We start from the raw sequence: 27,332 nt of genomic DNA on the forward strand, positions 1-27,332 counted from the left end.
ACACCATAAATGTCTTCTCCAATACACATGCCCTCGAAATACAAGGACTTCAACTTCCATAAGTCTCAAAAATGGTCATTGTGCAAACCTCTAGAGGTTTCCAGGTTGGGGAAGGCTAAGCTACAAGTTCATGACTGATTTATAAAACATTCTTCTACAGGAAGGTTGAATGCTATTTGGGGTCTATATTCCAAAAGGTGGGCAAACCTAAGGCAAAGAAGTGGGAGAAACAAGGACAAAACCATTTATGTTATGTAAGTTAAGTAAAATATTTTTATTTCAGCATTTAGTTTCAAAACTTCATTTCAGGAAATCATGCACTGACATCTCTTTTAACAAAAATCCTTCCCATGATTTTATTGTACTTGTTTATTATTGTATCTAAAAGGGTTTGTGTTTTAAGAGTAAATAGCACTGTGAATTCCTATTTGATCACAAAGCAGTATCTATGATGGAAAGAGTAACCAGCTACAGTAGATGGCTCATAGTATTTCCTATATTGGAAATGCCCTTAGAGCAGAGTTCCCCAACTTTTTGAGGTTGGCGGCCCAGAACAGTGGGAGGGGGGAAAGAAGGAATGGTTTTTTGGGGGATGAATGCATGCGCACATGTGTGCACATGAACACCCGTTGCTCACGGTGATGTAAATGTTCACGCGTGGGGCTGTGAACACCTGCAATGCCTGTGGCAAAGCGAACGTGAGTGGGACCGTGAATGCTCACAACGACACTTGTGTGAGTGGGGCTGTGAACGGCCATGGTAACGCTCATGCGAGTGGGGCTGTGAACGCCCACGATGCTTGTGGTGATGTTCACGTGAGTGGGGCTGTGCGCATGCACCGGCCAGCCACTCATGCATCCCAGTGGGCCATGGCCCACAGGTTGGGGACCTCTGCCTTAGAGCATTCCTCTATCTTTTTCCTATGGCAAAAGATGGAGTAGACAACACTTAGGGATTATTCACCTTGTGGAGGAGTGAGAGGTTTTCCGTGTTCCTGACACCAACCAACAGGATGAATGTAGGGGCTACTGGGATCACACCTGCAATAAACATATGTGGTGCAGTGGTTAGAATGCAATACTGCATGCTACTTCTGCTGACTGCCGGCTGCCAGCAGTTTGGCAGTTCGAGTCTTACTGGCTCAAAGTTGACTCAGCCTTCCATCCTTCTGAGGTTGGTAAAATGAGGATCTAGATTGTTGGGGGCAATATGCCGATTCTGTAAACCGCTTAGAAAGGGCTGTAAAGCACTGTGAAGTGGTATATAAGTCTAAGTGCTATAGCTATTATATAGTCTGTCTAAAGGTTGCTGTGGGGAGTGGGGGAATCAAGCATTGCTTTAATTATATGCAAGTTTATTACTTGTTTAAAAATAATAAGCAAAGGTTTTTTTTTAATAAAGATCACATGGGATAAGATTTACATTTCCAACACAATCCTGGCAAAATGCCCATTCTTGCCCTGCACATAACAAGTAGCAATAGGAAAAAGTCTTCTTTGGGGCCAATGGTACCACTCCTTGACTGACATCAAGATTTCAGCAGCAAGGTACAATATCCTGCTCAGAGTGAAAACTCAGTGAAACAAGGATTATGACACAGTGGAAGGTGGATAATCCCCACCTCCCCAATTCCTGAGATTTTTTTACTAGATAAATGTTAATCTTCTTCATCAAGAATCATTAAAATCGGCTTTCATGTCATCATCCCATGACTTTCAATCGTTGACCACAGCAGATACAGTATTATTGTTGGCATTCATCTTCACCTACCAGTAGTCATATGTGTCATCCCAGTTGTCAAAGTGCACCAAAAAGCGATTGTCCACCACATCTGTCACTGTGGCCACGCATATCAAAGAAGGATTCATACGGTCCACTGCTTCAAGTTTCATCCCTACTTGGAATCCTATGGGAGCAGCATCCTAAGGAATGAGAAGACAGAACATCAGGCACTTGTTACTCATGAAGCAGGTGCTGTAATCCTATAATGTAGGTGTGGCAGCATATGTGTCAACGCTGCAAATATTGTATATTCTTACTTTTGACAATATGCAGAACTGTATGGGGTTAATACAGAGCAGAAGGGGGGGGTAAAGCCCCGGGAAAGGAAGAGGAAGAAAACCTATGACCTTCACACTAATTGGATAATGTCGGCTAATTTAGGGAGGGAACATGCTGATAATTTAACTGCTCAGAGGAAGAGAACTTAGATCCTAGAATCCCTCCGTTGTGCCTGTGCCGACATTTTGTAACAATAAAAGACTTTTAGGAAAATAAATGCCTGGAAGTTCTTTGAAGTGTTTCATTAGCCGGAACCATAACAATATGTATAGCGTAATTATGTATGCCAAACTATTTATGTGAGACCATATCAACAGAAGTATAAAAAGGCTACAGAGAAATGGGTGGCATATAAATTTAATAAACAAATAAATTACTTGGAAATGTGAACAACTCCATGTAGTCCTAACCAGCCTATTAATGGTGAAGGGTGATAGGAATTGTAATTCAGTAATATCTAAGGGATAATATATTCTTAACCCACGTTTATGCTACCTGGAGATATAAAGGAATTTTATGAGGTAATCCTATGATAGGTCAACAACTAACTGTGGCCGGAATTGTTATGGAATTGCTTGTGATGCAGAAAAGAAGTAATGTTTTCAAAAATAGTAAATTGGGAGATATAATGGGTATTTAAATATTTCAATGAACTTTCAAATGGTTAAACATGAATCTGAATGAAATTATCTGTTATCTTTAGAATAATTTGATCCCCATGTTAAAGGAGTCATTGTTAATCATAAAGGTGTAAGTTACAAGTTCTGGGCTGCAAAAATCTGCATAATTATTAGATGGCAGGAAAGGGATGCAAAACATAGACTCTCTGCTGTCATCTAGTGATTCTCTCAATTTTTTTCTCAGTTTAGATATGTCAGCTCTAAGACACAATTTGATCCAGTAATTGATCAGTTACAGCCCTATTAATTCAATGAAATGATTTAATTAGCTGATAACTTTAATTATTACTGCAGATATGTCCAAATTGCTTATTTTAAAAAAATTCTGATTCAAAAGATCAAGTGAAGTATTATTGTGGAATACAAATCAGGCTCTCTCTTACTGCTATTTTAGGAATGAAAAGGGATTGATTTGTAAAATAAAGTAGCAGCCACTCACACTATCTGGACTTGCAAAGATATGCTTGGGAGCTGCCTGAGTTTTGGTAATCTTCAGGTAATTGGCCCAGCTGAATTCATCTTCCTTGTAACCTAAACCCCGTACATAATGGAGACATAAGAGAAGACATACCAACAGAAGTCCATAATGTTTCATTTTAGCTACAGCAGGGATCACCATCCCTTTTCAAGTGCCAAGCAACACTGCCTTATGGTATAAAATGATACTAAGATCATTTTTAAGTGATTAAAATCTTGTGAAATTTCAGTAATTTCACAAGCTGATCATGTTTTCACTTGAAAATTGATAATATTTCTGGTGAGAGCTTGAACATCTGAGATTGCTATTTATATTCTGAAATTAACATTTCATTGTACACTTTTATGAATGTGACGTCGAGGGCTTGCAAGTACCACATTGTGCCACCTTTGTTCTGCAGCAATAATGAAGACAGTTGTTTCTAATGGCACCTTCAGTACATTGACTTTCCTTATCATAATATGAGAACCCCAGAAGACATAGTTTTACAATAGTAAGATATTCCAATGAAGTCTCTCACAAGATGGTTAGGATTCTTCTGATATATATATATATATATATAGCTTTCAATTATATGGATGCACACTTGCAGTGTTTATAGCTTTCATGATGTGGAGTTACAAAAAATTTGAGCATGTGTAGTTAGTATAACATCTCAGTTATCCTAATAAGGATATTGCCTTTGTTGAATTTGTATTTGTGCTTCTCACAGGTAACACAGTTATAACTGCATTTTATGTAGCACTCTGAATTCTATTTAACTTCATCTCAAGAATCTGAAGAATCAAAATTAAGTTATATTTCCTTATTTGTTGTTATCTCTTATTTTGGGTTGCAATACTCCAGTCAAATTAACTATATTCATAACAGAAGTTTAACCAAACTTAAACAAGAATGATTCCCATATATACAATGTATCATATAGCATGACACATTCATAGTTTGGCTTCTAAGGGGGCTTTAATGTTGATAAAAGTTGTAAATTAGCAGAAGCATTAAAAAAGGGAAATTAGAAACCAAACAGCCTTTATTTTCTATTATTTTTCCTTTTTTGTTTCTGTTTTTCTTTATCTATTTTCTTGTTTTCTCAACATGCCTAAACAAGTAACAATACAATGGAGATCTTAGTATTTTGTAATCTACTGAAGACAGAAATCTTTATTGTATAACAAATATCTTGATGTAATATGCAGCTGCTTCTTAATGCTACATCCAGTTTTAGTTGTAAATGCTAAATTATCTTATGTTTATTAATATCAACATTTTAAATTATAGTTTATATTTATTTTATTTATTTATATCCCACCTTTATTGTTTTTAAAATAACTCAAGGTGGAGAACATATCTTACACATTTTCTATTTTCCCCACAACAAAAACTTTGTGAGGTGAATTGGGCTGAGAGAGAGAGAGACTGGCCCAAGGTCAGCCAGCTGACCTTCATGGCTAAATTGGGAGTTGAACTCACTGATATTAATATAATGTCTTTTCCTTTTTTTAATGTTAATGATTTAAATTGCCTAAATATTAGAGTATTAATAGTCTCTTGTCAACCACTGTGTCAAAATAACATAATGTATTATGCATGTCTTATAACTATATATACATATACATATACATACATATATTATTACAGAATAAGAATGACAGAGTTGGAAGGGACCTTGTTAAAAACTTCCAGTGTTGGAGCATTCACAACTTCTGAAGTCAGGTTTTTCCACAGATTGTTCCAACTGTCAGGAAATTTCTTCTTATTTCTAGGTTGCTTCTCTCCTTGAACATATTGCTTGCCAAAATATGCTGGTAAATTTTTCTTGATGTTCTTGTGGGCTTTTAAAATTAAGAGTTACACAACAATACAAAAACAGAATGAATCTGACTTAGCAACTTACCTTTGGAAAAACGAGAAACCGAAACTTAGAGATTCGTCCACCTCTGCAAAAGGAAAACCTTTTGGACATGAGCCTCTAAATGCACTGTCCTAAACGACCTACCTTTGGGAGGTTGAAGTTTATGTCCAGTTTTCTCAAACCAGCCAGCAGGATGAATATTGGGAGAGTCAGCATTCAACCAAAAATCATGGCATTCAGAATAGCCATCAAAATGAAGTCGCATCCTATAGCCACATATCTACATGCAGAAAAAGCAACAGAAACACATGTATTAAATCAGCATGTGCTGCTTTTCACTGATACTTTGTTATTTTATGAAGATTGCACTTTTTGCCCCTATTTTTAGTTTTAGTGCTACTTGCAACTAGGTTGCATAGGTCACCCTAAAATGAATGGAGAGCTTTAAAATACATAAATGAAAGAAACTGGGGCAAACAAGAGAATAGCTGAGCTAGAACAATATACAACAGTATAAACTCATCTCACCTCGGCTACAGTGAGAATAAAATACATTGAGGGGTGCTGAGGATCTATTCCTTCCAGTTTCATTCCCACTTTGAAACCATTCTTATTTTGGGTAATCGACTGGTGCTAAACAGGACAAATCACAAAAAAAATGTAAGAGGTACATAATTTCTTCTAATGACACATTTATGTTATTAAATGGAAATTACTGCAATAAGATAACAGAGATTAATATGGCACCTTAACCATGATGGCAGCTCCCATGTGATTACAAACTTTGCCTCATGTTTCTGCTTCTATTAGAAACAGAAGTTCAATACACATTTTGAGGACTTGAAATATGTCAAAATAATAAACCTACAGTCTCTGCACTTTTACTCTCTGTTGTGATAGGTTCAGCACTGGTACAGGTGGTACAGGTAGTCTTTAACTTATGACCACAATCGGGACCAGAATTTCCATTGCTAAGCATGGTGGCAGTTAAAGCAGTTGTGCCTGATTTTACAACTTTTTTTTTGTAATGATTGCAAATGAATCACTGCAGTTGTTAAGTGAATCACAGTCATTAAGCAAACTGGGCTTCCATCATTGACTTTGCTTGTTGGAAGCCCAGCTGGGAAGATCGCAAATGGTGATCATATAATCCTAGAACATGCAACCATCAGAAATACGTGCCAGTTGCCAAGTACCCAAATTTTAATCACGTAACACGGGGATGCTGCAACACTTGTAAGTGCAAGGACTGGTCATAAATCATCTTTTTCATCATCTGTTACTATAATTTTGGCTACTAAATGGATGGTTGTTAAGTTAAAGGACTACCTGTAATAGAAGAGAACCTGATTTCATTTTTTTTTCTTCCAAAACAAAATAACCTGCTACCTTTAAATTTCAGTTGACTTTCCAATGCTTAATGGCCCTAAAAAGAAAACTACCTTACTGTATCTATATTCCAGAATGCATTTTCTCTTTCCTAGATTCATTATTTTTCTTGCTTATGAACATTACCACGAATGGTTTTTTTTCTTTCCTAACTTTGCTTTAGACTGAAATTTGAGAAGTACATATGTGTTAAGGAATAAATCTCTCTAGAGGTTCCTACAGCAGCCATTCAAACATCACTGGAACCAGAAAGAAAAATCAGATTCTCTTAGAGAAAAGAATCAATGATTACAGCATAAATATGTTGATTGACAGAAAAATATCAAAGCTCCATAAAGATAGCAGGTAAAAGAATACTGTAACTCACTTCTTGGAACAGATTTAAAGGGGCAGCTGTGGCTTTTCGTTCTTCTAGGTATGATGCCCAGGTCCAACTTTCTGCCTTCTCACTGGAAACTAAAAATATCAGAAAATGGAACAAATGAAATTTCTAAAACTTTATGTTAAGTGACATTTAGACATCTAGGGCAAAGTTTAGGATATTCTTCTTTCCAAAATTATAGCCCTCATCTGCTTTCAGCTATTGAAGACTGTTTGTTGTATTTTATTCAAAGGCATCATGTTCTTCCTTTTATTCTGCACTTGTACTTTCTAGCTGCAGATACCAGCCTTTAGAAGGGACAGGCATAACCAGACTGCATCTCAGAATGAACAGATAAGAAAAGCATAACCTCTGCCAGAACATACTGTTTCATATTTGGGGATTAGTAAAGATATTATAGTTGCTCAAAGGAAGTCATGCTATATACTTACCAAGCTGAGTAGCATTCCATTCTTCGTTACTATTATTAGTAGCAGGAAGTTCTCCTCCTGAACCATTTATTTCCTCCTGTTTTAGTTCCTAAGACACGCAAATAAAATCTCTTACTTATGGGGATACCAGGAAATTTGAGGGAGGCTTTCTTAGAAGGGAAACACTACACACTTGGGAGAAGGAATAACATAATAATTAAAAGTGATTAAATTCCAACTTAAGTTACATTGAATATATACAAATAACATTATTCCTCATGAATGTAATACTATGGTAAAATGTATTTTTTGGTACCAATATTTTTAAGACCTCTGTAGTAACTCCCAGGGTTTGGATGATGGGTTATTTGCAGTCTTGGGGTTTCAGATTATGTCCCCTAGCTTTATATGATCAATTTCAGGTTACCCTTTGTAATAAAATAATTTTGTGGCACTCTAAAGACAAACAATATTTGTGATATAGGCTCAAAGCATAAACTTTTAAAATTTCCTTCATCAGATCTACAAAGTGTTATAAATGCCTGTGATGGATGACAGAGACTGCAAACAGGTCAGTGGAAAATAAAACACAGATGTGAGAATAACCTTATTACACTGGCATTCTCAAAATATTTGCTGGATATGACGCAGACATTCTCACATTAGTGAGTTGATTAACACAATGCAAAGTGTGAAAAAATCTTGAGTCCTCTTTAAGCCACAGGAGAGAGACTTGTACCTCTCAATAACCCCAAGAAGCTTTGAAGGCACCAAGAATATTGTTGACTTACTGGTGTCTACAGGCTCCATGTTGGTGATCCAGGACTTATCATAAATTTGCTGTTTTTATGATGCTACAAAACTCTTTGCTTCTATAAGATCAGTTCCACTGTGTTGATACAAAATGAAAGCTTGTACTCCAGAAATCTTTATGTTATAATGTTATCTATTTGTAAATTTAAAAACTGTCAAGTAATAAATTATTTCAAAACCACAAATTACAGGTAGGCCTCTTTCAAATGACAGCTAGCTTTGACTATGTCCAAAATTACCAGCACTATTTTTATTTCTGCACAATGAAGCCTGACTGTCCTCACCTTCTCCCCTTGATCCCTCAGAGCTTTTCCCTGCTGGCCAACAGAAAACTATATGAAATGGCCTCTACCTAGCACTCTACCTTGTTTTCCCCATTGTTTTTGTTTTTTGCAAAGAGTCAAAATATAACTAGAAAGAAAAACCAACAAAAGTTGATGTATCCGGTGAAGCAAAGCTGTTTCTCAAAGCATCTAATGGAAAGTAGGGGAATAATGGCAGGGTGCCATGGCACATCCAACTTAGAAAAAAATGGCTACCCCAATATTCAGTACCATCCTTATATCTAGAAGAACCCATATTTAGAATATAACAGTCACTTAGAAGCGGAATCTTGATCATTGAGGAAATGGAGGACAGATATGAACATCTTTTTCTTCCCTGGAAGTCCTATACGTTACACGTGCAAATAGATATGCATATGTTATGTCGTGCCTATGCACCATTCTTTTATATCTGTGGGGCACCAAAGACTTTAAGGCACCTGGGCCTCCCTCCTGAACTAAAAAAATAGTTGCCCATCCCTACTCTGTAGTGTCCACTGGTTACAGCTATGGCTTCATGGTCTGACTGGCTCTAATATAGGCCAGTCCAGTGAATGAGCAAGCATGCATACCAGGAAAAATATGCTGCTATCAGATTCTACTGCAAATACATGCAAGAACATCCCAGTCACACCATTTGCTCTGATTCTTCCTCTTCCTCCTCTGAATGGCTTTGATAATCTTTCCTCTTCTGTTTCTTTACTGGCTTGAGAAGTTCAGTAGTGTTGGTGATGCCAGCAGAATTCTCCACAATGACAGACCTGCAAAAACAACACCCAAACTTGCAGATTCTCCAGATAATGTTTCTCAAGCAATGAGAGTTGGATTATCCTTAATCCCAGAACATTCTACTGCAACAACATTGATATAATACAATAAACATATTTTTTCAAGAGACACACTCCAACATTAACATTTTTAAACATTCATACTACACCTACCCACGGCATTTCCACTAGAGGACACTGCAATAAACCTTAGATAAAATTGATTCATGCAATTTAATTCTGTTTCTCAACCATCATTTTAATTGGAAAATCAAAACTAATAACACTGATAATAAGTCCATGCTTGACATTCATTGCTACAAAGCAATTTTGACATCATATTCTTATACTTATACTATCCCTCTTCTAAACTAAAAAAGAAATCAAAATGCCTCAATCTAGATGAAAAATATTTGGAATTGGGAACATACATTTTGGTGAAATTGTAAGAAAATATTCTTTGGTAAGGTTGATGTGATTCCTATACAGACATTCCTATACCCCGTACAAAATCCTTAGGTCAAAAGACCTACAGAGAAAGTACACTTTAATATATTTGCAGGTTGTCCTCGTCTACAGAGTTCACTAACTTCTGGGAGTTGAAATCCATACATCTTAAAGGTGATAAGGTTGAAAAACACTGATGTAACCTAAGTTACATAAATTTGTCTATATTAATTATTCAGCATTAATGGATGCTCTTTTGCCCAACAGCTCCTTTAAAAGAACATTTACAGTGTTTCTTTCTGTCCATGGAAGAAAGGGAAAAACAACAGAAACAAGACATAAAAAGGTGCATTAATTTTTCTTCTCTCCCTTTCTCCTCTCCCCACCCCCTTTAAAGACAACATCTTTATTACCTTTCTTTGAATTGCCGGTGACAGTTCTCACTACAAAATGCCCGGCCTTCCTGGGTTGATCCAGAAATATTTCTTCGGCCACAGGTATTGCAGTGGTATAGGTTGTCTACCATTGGAAGTTTAAGAGGCTCTGAAATATCCGATTCTACAAAAATCAGAGAGTGAAAAGCTCAAATAAGTCACATCAATATTACAATAATGAGAACATTTTCTGGGTCAGGCTAAATTGCAGAATGACAATCCAGTAGGCTGAGCTCCGGGTATGTTCTGTGTGCCAATTACTCAGTCATATTTTAGGCCAAGGGTGCAAAATGAAAAGGTAACAACCTATCTTTCACAACTCAGACCATGATCAGAGTAGCAGAAGCTCAACATTTGGAACATCTCTTTTACATTTTTCCTTGCTTGTGGGGCTTTAAGTTTCAGAATGACACCTTACACTTTGCAAAGGTTTAAGGAATTAATTTTATCACTGAAAATTCTAAAATTCCTCTCCACAAATGGTCCCTGGAATCATCCATTCTGAAATTCATCCCTTTGCATTTTGTACAAGGTCTGGCGAAGCCTCAAGCAGATAAAAAAATATGTGGGCTTATGATTAATAGTTATAAAGATTATCACATAGACAAAATAGAAATATTATGGATTCTGGAATACTGTCCAACTCTTTTAATAGCAGCTCCAACTTGACTATGAGGGATGAAGGAGTGGCCTTGAAAATAAAGCAATTAGCAGCATTCTAAGTTACTGATTGTCTCTTTCCTAACTGTCTATGAAGATTCTCAGTCATCCAGGTCATAGTTATCCCAAAGATGCTTTTTCACGAGGCAACTGGACTTTCTTGTTTTTCTTTGAAGATGTTTCGCTTCTCATCCAAGAAGCTTCTTCAGCTTTGACCCTGAAGACACAGATAAGTCTCCAGGTAGCTTTAATGACTTGCTAAAAGAGTGCAAATGAACAGCTATCTGCAGGAGTATAAATCTTTCCAGACCGAAGAAGCTTCTTGGATGAGAAGCAAAACGTCTTCAGAGAAAAACAAGAAAGTCCAGTTGCCTCGTGAAAAAGCATCTTTGGGACCTCTTTCCTAACATTTTTACATTAGCCATATTTTTATGGATTTATTTTTCTTTGCAACCCCTTGCTGAATCCAAACTACTTTTAAAGTTAATCCTCTCCTGCCATATCAGTTTGGTACATTTTTCTTTGTTTTTCAGAGAGTAACCCTGCTGACCAATAAAATGATGGTTAGGTTATCTGTGACCTATACAAAATTTATTTGCAACATTCCTTTGGGACTGGAAAGAACTAAATGATGCACAAACACATGTTATCCTGGATAACACAGAATGATCAGGATTAGAGGAAAAGAGTGCTTGAGGAATTATAACTAGAGGATTCACACTTCCCAGGAAATCAGGACATCTATGAAATGCATGAGGTATTAAGAGCAATTAGTTATATATAGCTTTTAACATGCTTCACATTGCCATGGTTTAGTAGAACCTACTCTTGTGGAAATTACCATATTTTTCCATGTATAAGACGCTATTTTTTCCTGCAAACACCCTCTTCAAAAATCAGGTGTGTCTTATACAAGTGCAGCATCTTATAAACGGAAAAATAATGGTAACCTCCACAGCCCAGGGCATGCCTGTGTGAGTTGCCATGCTGCCTGGTGCAGGTGTCAAGCCCCTGTGGGCTTGCCACTAACGGAAGGGGGGAGGCAAGATCGTTGGCCGGCCGAACTTCCAGATTTGTCAGCTCAGCTGTTCGGCGGAGAAACCCACCTGCCAGAGTATCTTATACAATGGTGTGTCTTATAGATAGAAAAATATGGTATATAAAGGTTTGTATGCTTCCCACCCTTCAAATCCTCACCTGGAGTCTTGATGGGATTGCCCTTGCAGATAAGTACCCCTCCATCATCCCCATTTCTTTCTGGCTGACACTCTTGTAGGGACTCTGCAGGTGAAGGTTTGTCAGCACTAACTACTTTCACTGTCCCATATTCATTTATTCGAAACTGTGTTAATACAAGATGAAAGAAAAAGTTAATGGAGGAACAAGTAGAAAATTTGGGGCATGACAATATTGTGATGGAGTGAAAATAAACTGCTCTTCTTTCACTGAGTGTAGGAAAACATACCTAGAATCATCTTGGTTTACCTTCAGAGAAACTTTGTAAAGTAAGCTGGACTGCAAAACAGCAGCTGAGTCAATGCATGCTTTGGGTATGTTCATAGGATATGCTAATATGCATGACATCAGGTGTTCAGGAACAATGGGGATACTTGCAAGATTATAGATTTAGTAAAAGAATGTTGTAATGGATGATCACTAGGTATACTGTATTTAAGAGGCTGGCCTAAATTCCTTTTTAAAATGTTCAAGGATAGATTCTAGATCTCAATTAAATAATCAATCTTAAGTTGGAATTGCAGTTTTATTTAAGCATATAAATGCTATTGAGGGTACCTAGAAACAAGTGTCATTCTTCAGCAACACTCTGAATGCCAAACCCAGATTCTCATCATGTTTTCCCTTTTTGTGTGCTACTGAAAGGCCTAATATGGATAGACCTTGACTTATGAACATAATTGAGCCCAGAACTTAAATTGTTGCAGTCACTAAATTAGTCATTTTATGACTTCTTCTGTGCAGTAGTCATTAAGCAAATCCATTTTATCCAATAGGCATTTTTTTGTCAGAAACCGGAAGTAAACACCAGAAATTGTAAAAAAAAGTCAAAAATTGCATTCATGTGACTGTGGGGAGATGCAACCAGCCATAAAAATAAGATAGTTGCCAAGCACCCAAAATGTGATTGCAGGTGTGTGTGTGCATAGTCAGCCTCTGTAAGTTCAAAATTGGGTTATAAGTAGCTTTGGGGGGAGGTATCTGTCATCACTCTGAATGTTTGGTAAGTGGCTATTCATAAGACTAACCTGTACACTATATATCAGTCAAGTCCTACTCCTGAAATTTGCCCATACACACCTGAGAACAAAAAAAAGAGTCTTCATTGATTTACCCTTAGGTTGCTCCCAGGGAGAGTGGCAATCCCATCTTTCCATTCCAGATCCCGGATGGTGTTGCAAAGCTGCACTCCGCTGATCTGAGGGATGACTGTTGCTGTGATGGGCTCATTCCCCACACCCTCTCTTGGCCTCTCAGTCCCCATATTTTTCTGGGCTTCTCGGGGGAATCGCTGGATTTCTAAGGTGTTCACTGGAAGGTTTATAGTAGTTGTGGTTGCTTATGAAGAAAAAAAGCAACATAGAATAAACATGCTGATATACATACAGGCAAATAATTACCTTTGAGTAAAGGTCACCCAATTTTATTACAGAGCAATATAATCCAGATATAGTTGAGTGCTGAAAGGGAATATGAAAGAAAGTGGAAAATTCCTAAGCTTTACAAGTAGTAGAAAATCAGTGAGCTGCAAATATGTAGCTTGAATAATCCCCAGCATTCCATTTTGGCTACAGAGTCTTCCTGCAGTGAGGACAACACTTTTGCCTGCTGTTTGGCATTTTGGGGAGGTTGGAAGCTTTTATCCCTTAAAGCCCCCTCCCTCCCCAATAGAAATGATTTTCCTTGAATATTTTCTCTTTGCCAATTCCAGTGTGTTCTGATATCATGAGAGCATACCACGTTCTTGTATGGCCTCTGCACTCTCCAAAAAGCACAGGAAGTTCTTGTGTGATTTTTGGACACTCTGGAGGCACAAAAGAATGTGGCATGCTCTCAGTGACCTCCAGACTCTCTGGAAGTTGTGTGAAAGGTCTCTGACCTCATGCGGCTCTGGAGCTTCTAAAAATCGAGCAAGAATGGGGTATGCTTTTCTGCTCTTTTCAGAGGCTACAAGGCTACACAAGAGCATTCTCGGAAGTTCCACATCTTGTGAACCCAAAACTGCCTTGGATAGGCAGTTTTTTTCTGAGAGACAAATAGAGAAATATTTATAATTATGTAAGTTTTTTTAATTTATTAAATTTTTATGCTGCCTATCTCATTATCCCAAGCAGCTTTTTTGTTATAAACTGTTTCTCTTTTGTCTGGAGTGGGGTGACAGTAGAGTCAAGTTAGGCATTTTCCGAATTTTTGACACACTGAGCCCTATCACTGTCCTAGAGTATAACCTCATGATTTGTGATAGATAGAATAGATGGAAGTTGTAATCCAACGTGTCTGCAGATGTTGTTTAAAATCAAGATATATAACTGCAACATACTTCCTTCTCCTACGAATGTTATAGTAAATAGGGGATCTTTAGCTTCAAAAGTAAATATTTGTAATATAATGATAAAATAACATGAATGCTGAAATGCCTTAGATCGTAGCCTATAATTGTAAATAATAATAGTAAAATATTTTTGGTGTAATTATGGTACCCATTGTTTAACATGTATTTGCAGTTTGTGAGTGCATTAATTCTCTGTACTTTATGTGCTCATATACCTGGGGTTATGTGAAAAACATCAACATTCAAGCAAAATACATTGTTGCAACATCTTACAGTTTTCTAGAAATATCTTTTTATTAATGTATGATCAACTTGAAAAATATAGAATCAACTCAATGAGGAAAATTGACTTAGCTGTGTATATGATCTGACACTATAGGCATAAAAATGGAAAAAAGGAACTCCAAAAGTACTAGAGGCAGAAAAGTAACAACCTTCAGCATTTGAGCACTCACCTGGTATGATGAAGGTAGTTGCTGGTAAGTGGGCATTTTGCACAGTATTTTCACTGGTCACCAAATGAACACTGACCTCCCCAGTTGCATTTCCTTTTGTGCTTCTTATCACCTCCATCTCTGCTCGCCCATCCATCACTTACCTAAACACACAGGATATAATTGGAATCAGCAAGTATAGATCCCATGAAACCACAGGAGAATTAGTACATACCTTATGCCAGCCTTCTCTAATTTTGTGACCTCCATTTTATTAAGACTGCAGATCCCAGAATTTCAAGCTAGGATAGACAACAGAGAACTTCTCTATTACAAAATAGATAATTGAGGGGGAGGGGAGGGGTGCTTCACTATCCCTTCTAGTTGCACATCATTCCTTCACCTTAGTTTTGTCTCTCCTGGACAGATGAGCCTACTTTTAAATAAAAAATTAGGCTTCAGCCCACCCACTAGTTTTGTTTTCTGTGAATGCCTATAAAGCCATACTTGGAAATGAGGCTGAAGCCTGGAACTTTGTAGCATGTCAACTTTCTCCTATTTTTAAGCATCTAAAATAAAAAAGCATAAATAAAATTGGGGGTGGGGGCACTCTAGGAGCACCACTTTGCTCACTCCTATCATAAACTCTCTTTATATGTATGCATAAATTACTGAATGTGACAACTCTTATTTTTTCAGTGCAACAAGACTGCTGTTGAAGCTTCTGAGAAATTGACTCCATTTCTCTCTTCCAGAGAGACTTAAATAGATGCAATGCTGGTTTTATTTTTCCAAGCGCTTCTCCCATTTACTCAATGGTACAACTGATGAAAACTTTTGTTGCTATTGCAGTGTTAATATATAGTTGCTTATTATTTCTAATTTCTCATAATCTACTGAACTGGGAGCTCACAATTTACTATATTGTCTGTCTGTAACTATTCTGAATTCTTGCAAGCTCCTTATCTTTTTAGCTACCTAAAGAAAACTAGATTGTGTCTTTATCATTCCAGCAAGGCTCATTAAGAAGGTTTAATTACCACTTAATATCTGATTAAGACATAGCACATCAGAGATTTTCCATGACAGGGCAAAGCAACAATGAGTCTCTTCAAAAACACTGCCTTTCACTTCTGTTTTATATTCTGTTCCATTTGAGCATAGTTCTGAAAACAGAAAAATGTTCAGGCAGACGGCCCAGCTGTTCTCTCTCCTGCTATCCTTTCTTCACTTTGATTATGTGCTAATCAAACACTTTATTTAAAGAGGTAATAAATAATGACTTTAGCTAGAATAATTGTACTGATTTGGAAATCACTTCATGTGGCAGTTGCCCTCCCTTGTTTTTCATTTTCTTCAATAAATTCCACTTTTATATTTAGAGATTTGGCTTCGTTTGCCAAGGAAATTTCTCATTAAAATGTTGTCTCTGTGCAAAACTGCAGGAATACTCATCTTTTGTGTTTCAGGACTGGCACAAGGTTGGTTAAATTCTGTATTGCTCAGCTTTGGTACAAGATTCAAATACTGCTCTTTCCTAGGGCTGGGTTGAAGGGAAGAGTCCTAGATGAAAGGACTAAAAACACTCTCTGGAGAAATCTCTGGATGTTATGGAAAGTTCAACTCACCTGTTGGCAACCTATTTTAAGTAACTTGTAGCACAGAATTTTTAAACAAAAAGATCTGTAAGTACTTATTTTTTTACACACTCCCCCATTCCAATTTCTTACCCTATTTCTTTTTTGTAATTTTTTTTCTTTTGTAATTTTTTTTCTTATCCCTATTTGTTTTTGTAAATTAGACTCAGTTGGAAAGAAGTAAATAACAGGTTTCCTAACATTTAGGACAAAAGCTCCATTGATAACTTGTCCAATGGACAGAGCAACAGGTTATAAATTGAAATAAATGAAATAATACTTTTGGACTCCGGAACACACAAAGAATAAATCATAACAAATGATCATCAATATTATAGGTTTTTTAAATTTTTCCTATAATTAATTTATGTTCTGCTGATGTTGGTATTCCCTTTGGCGGTTTTAAATATAATTTTATTAAGAGATTTTTCCTTTAATAAAAGATGAATATAAAATATTCAGAAAAAGAAGAAAAGAATAGAAAAAAGAACAAAAGAAAAAATACTTTGAAAAGCAACTTCTGATCTTCTTTACAACAGTTACAAACTTATCACGTCACCTCCTTTAAAACTACATTGTATAGTTTCTCTAGTTTGTTTTTGACATTGATTTGGATTCTCATCATACAAACTATCTGAAAAGACAAGTCTATAAATACAAACTAGCCTAAACCATCTCTTAACTCAGAGGCAACAAACTGCTTTGCATCTGTGTGCAGAGCTGAAATTGCCTGACTTTAATTAAGAGCATTTGATTTTAGAAATGTAAACAGAACCAGACTCCCTGTAGTGCCCTGACTACAAATGCAACATGACATCTGGATTTAACAATGCTACAATCATTATTATTAACACCTCTTAAATCATGGTTATTCTATGGTCTCTGCATGAAACATAAAATGACCCAGTACCTATTCTGAGGTTTCTAAATTTCTCAGAAGCAGGGACCAAGCCTTTCTTTATGTGGGTGTCATATCAACTGCTTTAGTAGGTATACGTATCACTCAATGAACCTCTTTGCAGGAGCCTCATAAAAGCGGCTATTTTGATATAAAGAGGTTCATGCTGTGTTATACACCCATCTGTTAGTAGGATCTAGATCCTGAGAAATCTGTTGCATTTATCAAACTGATTTAATTAATATACAACATCCGATACATTTCCAAATAGATATTTTGACTGTTCCAAATTTAGTCAAGATGAAAGAAGACTGCCATGGAGTGGATTCAGTTTAGTAAAGTGTTATAACTGTCACTTGTATTCTTCATTCCTTGCTGTTCTACATAGACGTTTTCTAAGAAGATATTGTGTCAATATTTGCTCCCTCAAAGTTATATTAGTTGATATTTACTATATTGATTTTATATTGGCTAATCTTGTTTACTCTAAACATTTTAATTGGTTTTGTTGATTATTATTTAGCGTTAATGTTTTAAAAGTTGATTTATGACTGCAACCACCAATGTTCCTTGTAGATTTGATGGTATACAAGTGGTTGAAACAAACAAGCCAATCAATAAATTATATTGTGCTTCCATAACAAATTGGGAATAATTATTTATATGATTCATATTGCATCATAGGGCACTCAAAATGGCTAACAAGAAACCATTACATAAAGTTAACTATCTAAATTATCACCAAAACAATAAAATGACTTATCATGAATAAAGTGTTCTTTCTTAGCAAACAAGCTCAGTCACTCGATACATCCACAAGAGATCTCCTTTGACTTCATCCACTCAGCCTCTTTGCCCAGGCTTTGAGATACACAGTTCTCTGTTTGTAGACACTATATCACTACAATAGGCTGAAGGTGCTTCAACAAGGATGATCTGGCAGGAAAGTGGTATTTTCCATTGGAAAAGTCTGCAAGTCGGTCCCTGCCATCCAGCTGTGGCTTTCTATGCCTCCAAGGCTACTGCTGCTTTGGCAGCTCATACTAAAAGAACTGGAGAAGCTTCTTGGATGAGAAGCAAAACTTTTCAAGGAAAAACAAAGTCCAGTTGCCTTTTGAAGAAGCACCTTTGGGACAACCATGATCTGGATGACTAAGAATCTTCATAGACACTCATACTAAAAGTATGAGTGTCTATGACACTCATAGACACTCATAGACACATAGGGAAGCACCAACTTCCCTACTACTGGGAGAATTCCCAACCTGGCAAAATTTTATTCACCACAATCTGCTTATTTTATTTATTTATCAAATTTAGAAACCAGCCATTTCCCTCACAGAGGGATTCTGGGAGGCATACAGATAAAATATTAAAACTTAAAAACCATACATGAAATTTTAAAAGAGGCAAAGATGGCTAAAATTCAATATTAAAAGTTAATTAAAAGACGGGAGAGGGTCTTCAGGGTGGTAACCAGCCCCACAATTGCATGCTCCTCTGCAAGCCCCAAACAAGATAGTAGAGCCATGTTTTCAAGCCTTCCTGAAAGGCCAGGAGAGTGGGGGTCTGCCTCACCCCCAGAGAATATTCCAAATGGAGGGGGCAACAGCTGAGAAGGCTCTCTTTCTGTTGCCAAAGATTTCTTATAGGATGGCTAACTGGCAAGGAAAAATACTGGATTCTAGCCTGGCGTCCACCAGTATGTACAGACAAAATGGTGGGAACTGTGCCAATGAAGCTCTGCAAGGGACAACAGCAGCAATTCATCCCAAAGCCACAGCAGCCCCCATACAAGCAGCAGCAGCAGCAACTACCTCCCTCACACAAGGACAGTGACTATCAGCTTTGTTCCAGAGAGGTGGTATGAGGAAGATTGTGGGTGTTTTCAGACCAATGTTTTCCTTCATCTTGAGGATGGAAAGGAAATACATACTGTACTTGAGGGTTGTGTGGATGAGCCCTTAGTCGTATACATATAGAATGGCATTAACCTACCCCTTTATGGAGAATATAAGGATATGAGTTTTAGTGCTTGAGGCATATACCTCCAGAGAAGCTACATGAAGAGTCTGGATAAGGAACAGGGATATGCCTTTCAAAAAAGTTTGGAATCTCTAAGAAACTGAAGTAATGCATACACCCTGAAACAAATGATCCTTCAATTTCAAGGAAAAAATGACCTGTCTGACCAGGAATATTCCATTCAGATTTTAATTTCTGTTTACTGTGTGCTAAATCTAAGATTCTGTATTTTTCTGTACAAATTATGGAGTATGTCAGCCTCACAACACACTACAGGATATGAATTACAGTTCTGTCAAAACTCTTCTACCTCACCATCCCAATCTTCTTTGCATGGCATTTGAACACTTTCTGTGGAGAGAAATTCTCCATTACTCATGGACATCTTTGACACACAGACAAGGCCAGGAATAGAGGCATAACTTTCATATTTACCTTGGTTCCCTTAGGCTATAGTTTGTTCTGGGTTTTTTTATATACACATATAGTGAAACCTGATTCTCAAACTTGTTTCATAAAAATCAATTATCCCAAAATATTATACTGCTTGAATGTACTGGGCCCAAAAAACCATTTTTATAGTATTTCTGAGATCTCTTCTGCCTTTGTTTTTGCAAGAATTGGCCTGCACACAACTCCGGGTGCAATTCTAGATGTATTTATGTGGAAATAAATTCCACTAAAATCATTAGGATATATTGTCTGCTTAACATTACACTGTCAGGTTGATTCCTTATGAGGTTACTGCCATCTGAACAGAGAGCTAAAAACTAGCAGCTTGGATAAAAAGGGAAGCTGAACATAATCTATTTTAAAAATTACAATTTGTATGCCTATCATGAATGTCTTAATATTAAGATCTAGAAAATTCTATTTTTAAAAAAGAAATGTTTTGTCTTGCCTACTTTAAACAACTCTCCATGTCACCTTTTCCCTTGAAATCAATGCACTGTAGTAAATAAAAAGGAAAATTATTCATTTGCTCTCAATATATTTATGAGATAGCATTTTGGGTAGCACTATTCTGCCATAGGGCACAGCAGCACATAATCAGCTCATTACCCTTTAGTAAAGTGCCAGGCACACCGAGTGTGAAGCTGTAGCAATTCTAGACAATTCCCACAACAGGAGTTCTGCATATTTAATATTATGTCCTACTTTATACACAGAACAGTCCTAGGTGAAGGACTGTCCGGAACATAGGGGGAGGAGAGAACATGCTTTGAAGTTGTTCCATTAATTGTTAGGAATAGATAAAGCAAGCATAAAGATAATTGTCTTCTTTACACTAACTGGATTCATATGTCCTACCAAGCCCTATTTAATCAATAAATCATAAATAGCTGAGTTCACACAGCATGCTACAGTAGAAGCAATCCCATCATATATACTACTTGGCTTAGTGTGAAGTGCCAACCATAGCTCAAGTAGAAATTGAATTGTAGTTGCATATTTAGAAATTTCTAAATATGCAGCTACATTTCGCTGATATTTATAAATGCTATGGAAATCTATATTATCTTTTTGTCTTCTTCTGACAATGTCTAATTCCAGCAGAGGAATAGTGATTACAGTATAGGCTACGTGTGCCTGGTTTAAGACTATTTCAGGGCAAAAGAACTATCCAGAACTATCCCATCAAGAAAACAACAAAAATTGCAAGTCAACACATACACAAATAAATATTAAATATTCTCCTCATTCCCTAAAAACTCACGTTTGTAGAAATGCAATGATATTTCAAACCAGAGATATGAAATGTAAAGTTGTTTTGTTTCATATTTGTTCTTGCTTTGTTTTTATTTTTGTCCTCTGATTTACCTCTTGTAAAATAAATAATAAAGTCCAGCTAATTTGCCCCAGACATCTGCCCAGGTCCCTGGAGTTTGATTCTCACTGAAAATGTTCATACCCCTGTCCTTCTTAAATTGGGGCAGTATTGCATATTGGCTGTCATAAATGGCAGCACATCATTTATTGCTGCTGTAGGTTTTTTATTATAAAAATTAGAAGAAGTGCTCAAAGGATCCTCTGCCCCAGATAAGTTGCTTCACATGGGTTTTATGCAAGCAAAGTGCCTAATCCTGGGGACTATGCAATGTGTTATGGATGGTGAAGAATGTTAATTGCTGTTCTACCTGTAATAATGGAAGTACTCCATCGGTAGTCCTTGACTTAGGACCATACTTGAGCCCAGAATTATGATCCTAAGTCATGCTGGTTATTAAGCAGGCCATATTATGACCTGCTTAACAATGCCATGAAATCATTGACTAATTTCTTTCTTTATGGTGGTTGTAAAGTGTATCCCCATGGTCATTATGAGAATCCATTTTAGCCAGTGGACCCTTTTTGCTGGAAACCAGAAGTAAATGCTAGTTTCCAGCAAAAAAAAAAAAAAAGTAATAAACAAAATCCCTGACTGCAGAATGCTACAAACAGCAGTAAATGTGGGCTGGCTGCTGAGTACCCAAAATGCAATCATGTGACCATGTGAGAGGAGCAGCCATCAGAACTTTGAATCTGGATCACAAGTACCTTTTGGGGGGTTTGTTGTAACTCTGAAGGGTTTCTAAGCAACTAGTCGTAAGTTGAGGACTACCTCTATCCCATATTTAGACAGCTAGGACTGCTGCTGAAGTGCTGTTATTCTAATCATTACTCTTATTCCATACCATGTGTATCATTTAACACTATATGTGGGGTTCCAAGAAATCACAACTGAAGCATTCTTTTAAAAACATTCTTTGAAATGAAAGATTCCCCCCCCCCATTTTTCATATCAATTTAACGGTTTGAAATTTACATTCTACATCTTAAATCTATTTATTTAAAAGCAAAGCTGTGCTGCTGATTACACCAAGATTCACTTTCAAGCAATAACATTGGCACTGTGACCTTTACAATTCCTCTCTCTAAATGTTCATTGCAAATTACTGATCTTTTGCATTTTTAATACTTCTCTAAAAATTAAAACAAGTATTATGAATTATCCTTTTTTCTATTCTCTACTAAAATGCTTTACTAAAATCCTGTGATTTATATTATTATTACAGATAACTAATTAGTTATGTCAGTTTACTTTTGCAATGACTTCTGAGTGACAAGTCTGGATGCTTTACAAGCTTTGGAGCTCCTTCTTTGTTAAACCTCATAATGATTATGTGAATCCAACATGCTTCTTCTACACAATTCACTCTACAAGTCTTGTAGACTTTCTTGAATGTCCACTCTATCCTAGTAAATAAATATATTCTGTACATCATTTTCAGATACGGCAACCATCAAATCCACCTTCTCTCTGTTTCAAGGTAAGATTGTGGTGCTTTTTCCATTTTCACTTACTTACGATACCACTGTACTCTAATAACATTTTTTCTGCAAGTTATTCTAACATTGTTTTCATCTTGTCCCCAGTCCATAAATGAGGCAGGTTTAAATTGCCCTTCAGGGTACAATTTAAAGTATTATCTTTTAAAGTACTATCTTTTTAAATTACTAAATTTTAAGTTTAGAACACATTATTTTATAGTTAAGTCAGGTGACACCAAGACTTGAAATAGAGGCAAAAGAGCGGAGAAAGGTTTGGAATTAGGAATAGCAAATTTCATGTTTCTGTGGTTTTCTGCCAACCCAAGGATGGGCAGAGAACAGTTGAGAAAGACTGATTCTAGTCATGGGAGCTTTCAAATGTTTTAGAGAAGATCAGAAAGTTGAACTCAAATTCTGCATCTATCTGCAACTCAGTACACAAATGTAAAACAAATCTTGTGTAATCCAATTATTATGTATTAAAAACAACTGTAATTCAAAATCACAAGAGTCCCCATATAATACTGTTGATGAAAAAGGGACACACACATTAATTGTAATGGAACAATGACACCTGCAGAATTATAAGATTTTCTGTATAACCAGAATATCGAAAAGTACTTTTTAAAAATACAACACATGCTTTCTCATAATTCTAAAAATATAGTGTTGCTTCTCTTTCTTCATATCCTTCTTGAATCACATTTTAGTAGAATGAACATTGAATCCGGATGCTTCCCCCACCTAATTCTCATCCATCTGGGTTCCCATCTGCTTGGAAGTCACATCCTCTGATCTTGAAGCTTTTAATTTCCAATTCCAGAGGTGTGAGACTTGGTTGTACTAGATCCTCAGTAATTAGAGAAAGCCATGTTCCTCTGTATATGCTCAAGGGTTCTTTTCCTTATTATGTCAGATTTCTGAATATGTAAAATAATCAGCATTGAATGCCTATCTGGTTTTTATCAGTTCACAAAATCAAACCAGTTCAATTTTAACACAACCAGATCAAATCTCATGCAGCCTAAGGCTATAACATAATCTATCTTGCAAATTTTCAGATTTTTCTCTTGCAAAAGAAACTTCTGCTTTCTACCTTATTCTCAAGAATCTTGAGAATTCCTTTTCAGTTCTCTTGATGTTGTTTTTAGTTTAACATGTTGGTAAATATGGCACATCTTTTGGTCATTCTGAAGACTCTATGACTGCCCAAGCTAGAAAAAAAAACCTAACAGCAGATTCTTCATGACTTCCTTAGGAATTTAATTAGAGTGTGGAAAGCCAGGAATGGCGCATAAAAATGATTGTATGATAAAACACAGGACGTTCACAGGAACCCTCCCCCCACTATCTAATAAAAAAGTGGAACACTGCATGCTACACATGAGAATTTTACCAGAAGTCTGAAAAGTTAGAAAAATACAGTTCTATATTATATTTACAATGGCAAAGTGCAAAATGTGGATTGAGTCTTGGTCTATTAATTTCTGCTCTATATTTGATTCATAATGCCTTGCAAAAGAGAATTCTGTTTATATTGTATGGTATAATATATGACAGGTAATAAATTCAAATTATCAAAAGACTGAAAGGAAGCCAAAAAATAAGAATATTAGTTTTATCTTCAGCTAGAATCACCTTAAAAGGCATACAGAAATCTCTTTTCCAAAATACTGAAAAAGTTTGGCGTGAAATAATACATAACTGCATTTTTTTCACTGTATAATAAGTATAATCATCACTATCCATATAGAAACCCAATTGTTTTTAAAAAAAATCTGTGGAGAAAAAAACTCCCAACCTAAGATACTTTTTAAAAATAGTTGCAACAGTTAATGTCCATTAAAATTCTCTTGCAGGGGTATCCCTAGAGTAGCTGACTCAGGAATTCTGGGAGTTGAAGTCCACGAGTCATAAAAGAGACGAGGTTGCCTATCCCTGCCCTAGGGGAAGGTTTAAAAAGACAAGTAGTATCCAAAACTGTGCAATCGTGGCCCCCCTTTTCATTTTTTTTTGAACCCTCCACCCCAGATCTCTGAAGACACGTCTATCAGTGGACTTTGTAGATACATTATTAATCTCATAATCTATGTCATATTTACACTATTTCCCTTGACTGATGGTTATGCACATAAAGTATATTTAAATATCACTGCACTAAAATGACCCAATTGAGCACTATACTTAGGTTTGTGATTTATATACTTGTGTTATATAATTTAACACATAATTCCCAGTTATTAAACAATGAGCATTTCATTTCTTAGCTTATGCATAGAGAAGTGACAAAAATGAAAGTATTACAGTTGGAGCAAAACATATTCTTATTTCTATTGATTGGGGATTTTAAAAAACTTAAACTTTTGTTTTGTGTAAACTGGATACTAATGTCCTCATCACATTCTCATCAAGTTCAAAACTATAACATCATCAAATTAATTTTGAATTGTTCTGTAATTATTTTTCTAAGTATAAAAACAATATATTTAATTAGTTTTCAGTTTCCAAAAAGCTTTCTAACAATTATATACATTATGTTCTAAACTTAAAAGTTATATAATTAGTATTGTGTTGTAAAAAAGAATACCAAAATCTGAGATGGATTTTTGGAATAGAAATTAAAAAGTGCCAATGCTGCAAGCAACAAATCCTTTTTATTTCATACAAAGGGATGCCTGTGTACTTGACTTTTTCTATCTGAAAAACAAGCATACTGTTTTACCATTCAAACCATCAGCATCAATGTTTCTGGTACAACATATTTTAGCATTTTATGGTAAATCCTGACTCATTTCCTTCCTTAGCCCACCATAAAGGGATATATTAGGGAGACAGGTTATAAAAGGAAAGGGATGGAGGATGGAGTCAAGTGGCTTAAAATTGCACAACATAATGGATCCATCTGCTGGAAAGAAGTACAGTACAAGCACATACATTTCCAAAAGCAAACACATAGGAAAACAAAACTTGGACAGAGACTTCTAATCAAGCCTACCCCTTATTATCCCAAGTGACATCCTATTACAACTATTTGTATTAAACCATAACAAAATATTGGGCTACATAGAGTTATTCTGAGCATCTTTATAACGCACCAGAATCAAAATCCTGAATAACAGATGGGGAAGAGGCTGCCTTTTTTTTTTTTTTTTCCATTTCGCTGCACACGCACAGACACTGATACAGCGTGAGTTCTGGCCGCCCGTAATAAGGAGACTACTATAAATCCGTCAAACCACAAAATCCTTACTTTTTAAAAAACATCAAAATGGCGGAATCCTCTATTTTTATTCTGTTGTTCTACCAGATATTCCCTTTATCTGAAGAGAGGAAAGAACGTTAAATTAGCCGAAGGAGAAAGTTTGTGAAAACGATCTCCTTTCTTTCCCTCCTCCGTTGCAAGATGATTGTATACATCTCTGCTACTATCTCCCCCCATCTCTCTTTTTCTTTCCTGCATCGCTTCGTTCCAACTCTTGCATGTCATCTGTTTATGGAAAGGGGGCTTCAAATTCCTCTCCCCCACCTCCAAACAACATGGAAACTTCAAGAATATATATATACACATAAAAAGAGCTTGGGATTTTGCATTTCCCGAGCGAAATTCCAGGGACCAACTGTTTGGATTCCATCCCCCGCCTTCTTTCTCTCCCTTACCTAATCCTCTCTCCCGACTTGCTTTTTTTTTTTTTAATTGCAACGTTCACTGTCAAAACATACAACTGAAAGGAATGTGTGGATGTGTGGTCATCACGGCGGAAAAAAAAAAAACCCAAACGCTGGCACATCTACTTGCGAAAGCAAGCAGGCACAATTTTAAATGAATGCACAGCATGCAAAGGAGAGCAAAGGTCTGCAGAGCAGGGGAGCAGAACCTTTCTCAGCTGCATTTTGATGATTTAAAGAGGTTTATAAATTACTTTCTTATCTGATTCCTTACCTACAATAATCAGCCTGTGGTCACTGAATGCTGAGCCTGCGGGAACCTAAGGCTGGCCGCGCCTGCGCGCAGAGGGGGCGGGGCTGTTTCCCTGCAGAAATGCACAGGGCGATGAAATTGACAAGCGAAGCATATTTAATATCCAGCGGGGGGGGGGGAGAAGTAGACGTACAATATTATACGCACTGCAAACCCCATATTTATATAAACATATGATTAAAACAACAACCCTTATATTTTCCCGTTTGGCTGCATAACAGAATCTCTCTGCCGGGAGGGGGTGCTTCCATGTTTTCCTTTTCCTTCATACAGAGCATCGCTAAAATAAAACACAGGCCGATTTGAATATGTTTACGATTTTTAATAAATCTTCCCGACGGTAATATATTTTTTTTCCTGCTCAGGGAAAGGAGAGAGAAAGACAGAGAGGAAAGAATGAAATACGAATGCTGCTGATGAATAAACCCAAGAACTGGCAAGATCCTGATTTTTTTCCCCCCCTTCTCAACTAAGCTTTTGAATTCCATCCTCCAAATTGAAGTCGTTGCCTCAAGGTATCTTATTGTGGTCTTTCTTCTGTCCATGGAAGCCTTCTTCCCTTGGGGGGGGGATGCACACTTTTTACCGCATCGCCATTCTCTTGCCCCCCTCCCAAATACTACCTTATGGCTCTTGGGTTTTAAAAGGGTTCTGCGCTCGCCCCGCGTTGCAGGACGGAAACCTATGCAAGGTGAAGGAGAGGGAAGGTTTGAGGTGATGAAGCAGCTAGAAGACTTTCGAGAGATTTGGTGTAAACACGAGTAGATATTCTTAGGAAAAGGGAGG

The 27,332-nt window shown here is 36.7% G+C and overlaps 1 protein-coding gene across 4 annotated transcripts in view; it reads right to left on the reverse strand.

Moving 5' to 3' along the window:
• L3MBTL1 (L3MBTL histone methyl-lysine binding protein 1) overlaps positions 1–26,548 on the reverse strand; it is a 37,666-nt gene extending 11,118 nt beyond the window's left edge. For 3 of the 4 annotated variants that reach the window (XM_039323645.1, XM_039323642.1, XM_039323646.1), the window contains exons 1-13: positions 26,508–26,548; positions 14,717–14,859; positions 13,044–13,267; positions 11,891–12,035; positions 10,013–10,157; positions 9,020–9,146; positions 7,271–7,358; positions 6,825–6,913; positions 5,597–5,701; positions 5,213–5,348; positions 3,181–3,272; positions 1,771–1,922; positions 964–1,040 (exon numbers count right to left, since the gene is read on the reverse strand). In XM_039323645.1, coding sequence (XP_039179579.1) covers positions 964–1,040; positions 1,771–1,922; positions 3,181–3,272; positions 5,213–5,348; positions 5,597–5,701; positions 6,825–6,913; positions 7,271–7,358; positions 9,020–9,146; positions 10,013–10,157; positions 11,891–12,035; positions 13,044–13,267; positions 14,717–14,852 — 1,516 coding nt within the window. In that variant the 5' untranslated portion in view covers positions 14,853–14,859; positions 26,508–26,548. Of the gene's footprint in view, positions 1–963; positions 1,041–1,770; positions 1,923–3,180; positions 3,273–5,212; positions 5,349–5,596; positions 5,702–6,824; positions 6,914–7,270; positions 7,359–9,019; positions 9,147–10,012; positions 10,158–11,890; positions 12,036–13,043; positions 13,268–14,716; positions 14,929–26,507 lie in introns of those variants that run through there. The other variant, XM_039323644.1, reaches the window with a different exon arrangement.
• Between the last annotated feature and the right edge of the window lie 784 nt (positions 26,549–27,332).

Source organism: Crotalus tigris, unplaced genomic scaffold (assembly GCF_016545835.1).
Source record: "Crotalus tigris isolate CLP2741 ecotype Arizona unplaced genomic scaffold, ASM1654583v1 scf7180000024281.4978605, whole genome shotgun sequence".
NCBI classification, from domain to species: domain Eukaryota; kingdom Metazoa; phylum Chordata; class Lepidosauria; order Squamata; family Viperidae; genus Crotalus; species Crotalus tigris.